The 4,083-nt window shown below is 39.5% G+C and overlaps 1 protein-coding gene across 1 annotated transcript; it reads right to left on the reverse strand.

Moving 5' to 3' along the window:
• Positions 1 to 1,056: 1,056 nt before the first annotated feature.
• On the reverse strand, positions 1,057 to 3,644 carry nkx3.3 (NK3 homeobox 3). Its single transcript, XM_020650984.3, has 2 exons — positions 3,186 to 3,644; positions 1,057 to 2,584 (listed from the first exon to the last, which is right to left on the reverse strand). The coding sequence occupies exons 1-2, from the start codon at positions 3,466 to 3,468 to the stop codon at positions 2,046 to 2,048; spliced, it is 822 nt and encodes a 273-aa protein (XP_020506640.1). The 5' UTR covers positions 3,469 to 3,644; the 3' UTR covers positions 1,057 to 2,045.
• Between the last annotated feature and the right edge of the window lie 439 nt (positions 3,645 to 4,083).

The raw sequence follows: 4,083 nt of genomic DNA on the forward strand, positions 1-4,083 counted from the left end.
AGGCCAGTGTGTTAACTTCGCCCTTCCCAGCAGCCTGCAGGCTCCAATTATTCCACACAGTTCTGGTAGTTCAAGCTGTTAACACCTACTGTAAAAGCACAATCAGTTAGGGTCTTAGTCAAACTCACCTTTAGGAACAATGTTTTTATTTTCCTATCAAATGTGGCCGTGATGTGTTTTCCTTCAGAATGAGGGTGTAGTCTTTTCGCTAAGGAGTGATTAATGTGTGCTGTCTTGTGCAGCCCGGCTGGATAGTGCAACATCTCCACGGTCTATTGACCCTCTCTGACTCATGCAGCACACAGTAAAAATGAGTCTGCTCAGGACTCTTTATATACAAACAAGAGCCCATTTTAACAATAAAAGTTACTAAAGTCAGTACTCGGAACATTTAAAGAAGTCAATTTGCTGTTTTTGTCTTTTCATGGTTGGCTCATCACAAGTATTTCATTTTTTCCCAACACATTTAATAAAAGCGTGCAGCAACTTATTATCAAGCTGTCTGTGCTGTTCTTTATCTAAAACTTGAATACTGTTATCTGGGTGTTGCGAGAACATGTACACACAGACACACTCTCGTACTTAAAGTGCATACACCTCAGATAAAGAATGTGTTCTTACAGTTGTCATGTTGAGATTTATGATCCATTAATATGTCATATAGATCAAATAAATACCACATTAAAATGTATTTCTTCTTGCACATCCAGTTAAAATGGTTTGTTTAAATTCAGGATTCCTTCCCGCTCAGTCTGGATTCTGAAAAAAGACGCTTCTTGGCAGTCATGTAGGAGAGCACAAGCAGCATACTGTACAAATGATCCTTTTGACTCATTTGGTTGCTTGTCACTCAAAGTAAACTCAAAGTGAGTTTATATAGTACATTTTAATTGCTGCACGATTGATCTAATTGTGAGAATGTGCAATTACAGAACCGCACAATATGCTGATATTTATGTATTTAAATGTGTGTATCTGTGTCTGTAAACATTACATACTGTCCTCTGATTGGTTTGAGTCTGTTTGGATAAACACCAGAGACTGCATGTTCCTTGATACTTTAAAATATAGTTTATTCTATCACAAGGGCAAATTTGCCAATATAAGAGAAATTGCAATTTCACCAAATCTTGCATCATTACATTTGCACTGATACACTTGAACACTTTAAATGATCAAATACAGCTACATCCTTTCAGACCAGCCATTATTATTTTAGGTATTTGTATAAATTTGCAAGAATATTTCTGTTGTTGTTGATGATGAAGCAAACATGTATCTTAATCATGCTTGATTCTAAAAAAATATCAAACAGTTTGGCCCAAAAACAAAAATCCTTTCCATACCTTATAATAAAAAAAACATTCTCCCCTATACTCAAAATGTGAATCCATTTACATTTAAAAAAAAATTGAAGCATACATAATCTAGGACAGCGTAATTAAATCTAAATATAACAGTTTAATGACATACCAGGTCTCCATGGGAAACCTACCTTATTTTGTTTCAGGATGCATAAGAGGAGGAACGATGTTCGTCAATTTCTTTTGTTCTTAATGATAATGATTATTCCTAAAATGCTTATTAAGATAGAATAACTCTCTGTTCTCTGGGGTGAGTCAGACTACATTTACCTGTGCATAAAGACTGCACACCCTGTTCAACGCCCTTCTACCACAGATACTTTGATGCAGTCCTTTCAATCAAAAAGTATTTAATATCAAATAAAGAAGGTATTTAGAATATGAGAAAACTAGCCAGCAAATGAGAAAATATAATGTAAATCTTTACTGAATAATACACTCAAATCCAGGTCTTCAATGTTAAATATTTCTTCAAACATTATTACTCAATTGAAACTTTTGTTTCTTAATGTCCACACAATGCAAGCTAACGTCTGTGTATAAAAAAATGACAGGCCTTTTGATCCTTGAGGAAAACCCTTAGAAATAACAAACAAACATAACAAACCCTGTACACTCTGAGCCAGTGTGACAGCATACTGTGTTACAGGCTCATCCACTATCTTTACTGCAAGCTCTTCTTCATGTCCTGTATTTTCTGAAGTTCTCCATTGCTCTACCCTGCAGGCTGTTGATGCTCCAGGGCCGGCAGCAGTGATGCGGGCACGGATACTGGTAGTTCTGATAGAGAGGCACAGTCATTGGGAAGTGTAGTCCATTCACTTGATTCTGCTGCGTATGACTGTCCCTCACCAGAACTTTAACTGCCACTCTCTTCGGTGATCCGCACGCCGCCAGCTCGGCCACCATCTGCCGTCGTTTGGTTTTATATCTCCGGTTCTGGAACCAGATTTTCACCTGAGTCTCTGTGAGTTTCAGCTCTCCTGCCAGGTCTGCTCGTTCAGGACCTGAGAGGTATCTCTGCGCGTGGAAGCGACGCTCCAGCTCGTAGACCTGCGCGTGAGAAAAGGCCGCTCTGGAGCGCTTCTTGGTTCCGGGCCTGCCTTTCTGTCCGTCTGAGGAAGAGCCGTTGTCCCCGCTGTGCTGACATCCATCTTCCTCTGGTTCTGCCTCCTTTTTCTGCAGATCATTCGGATGCTCATGGTGCTGCTGCTGCTTATCTGTGGCACACAAATACAATAGGTGTGTAAGAAAAATCATTACATCACTGAAATGCGGGTTGGGAGCCAAAATTTTGATTGGCCAGTGTGGGGAAGTCAGGGGATTATATAAAATATATTAAGAAATCTGTGGATAATGTCGGAAAATAAAACCCTATGGTTAATCTTTATGTATACTGGAGTATGAGTTTATTTCTCAAACAACAAAGTAAACTTTCAAGTAGCCTTTATATCATCACTTCTTACAAAAAAGATAAATAATTAAGAATCAAATCAATAAACTCGATCACTTCAGGTGTTTTTTTTTTTTTAAACACTACAGGAACCTGTAATGGCAGCTACTAAGATGTTTGTGGTCCACAAATAAAGAAGACACACTCAATAAAAACTGATTTCAAACTATATTTGTCTTTCATTGATGGAGGTTCCTCTGCGCTCTGAGATTTTAGTTATTCAAGGTAGTCAGATTTTGTATTGTAAAACAAATCAGTGCTAAACTATCCCATCAAATATTTTTGTCTTGTCTATAAAGGTGCTTCTAAATCGTACGTCACATTTCTTAATGCATTACATCGCAAAGTGACAGAACAGTCCAGCTCACCTTCTCCGTGTTTAGCCTCCTCTCCTGTGGACTCCTCACTGTAACCATCCGATCGTACATTTCCAACGGACTGACTGAAATCTGAAGGGAGTCTCCTCTGGTTGTTGGCTCTCTCATTCGCGTCAAGGTGATATAGATCCGGGACTCTTGTGCCATCATGCTCGAAGCTGATGGAGCGCTTTGGTGCGCAGAGCTCGTTTGCACTCCGGGTACCAGTCTTACCCCGGTAGTCACGTCCGGTGAGGATGTCTTTGATGGAGAAGGGCGAAAAACTTAATGTCATGATTGATTTAGGCTCACTCTCACATGTGATGTATTTAAAGGCATGAAGAGATCAGCTTCTCCAAAACAAAAGTCCTCAATGGTTCGCTCTTTCCACCGATCTCTTTGATTGCTCAGATGTAATTGTGGTTACCTAAGCCCTGTTTGCTAATGAACAGCCTGTATCAGGATCTGTCAAGTCTATAACAACATTCTCAGCAGCAGGAGCTGCTCCAGCTCACTTGTGATTGGCTGTTTTCTCTGTGTGGTAACTCCCTAGTGCCGCCCAGCTCCACGCTGCTCTCTGAGCTCCAAGTGCGGACGAGGGACGCAGATTTGGCAGAGGATTTATGCATCCAGTGTTGATATTTTTTCGACAATTTAACCAACGCAAGGACGTATTCAAATATGCAAAAAAAACTCCATAGCTTAATTTATCAAAACTCTCATGGTGGATAGGAGACCCTGTTCCGAATTAGAAATATTAACGTAAATATTAGGCATATGTTACGGACTCTGGGTGGATGTTATCAGCTATCACTTAAAAAAAGGGACCGTTTTAGCCACTGCTTTTACCAAATATTAATTGTATGTAAATTGTAGTCAGAAAATCTGGTGCGTAAAGTTCACCAATCAT

The sequence above is a fragment of the Labrus bergylta genome, chromosome 10 (assembly GCF_963930695.1).
Source record: "Labrus bergylta chromosome 10, fLabBer1.1, whole genome shotgun sequence".
NCBI lineage: Eukaryota > Metazoa > Chordata > Actinopteri > Labriformes > Labridae > Labrus > Labrus bergylta.

Coding starts and splice junctions, on each gene's coding strand:
- nkx3.3 (XM_020650984.3), bottom strand. CDS start 3,468: ATGACATTAAGTTTTTCGCCCTTCTCCATCAAAGACATCCTCACCGGA. Junction 2,585..3,185: donor GGAGGCTAAACACGGAGAAG/GTGAGCTGGACT, acceptor TGTGTGCCACAG/ATAAGCAGCAGCAGCACCAT.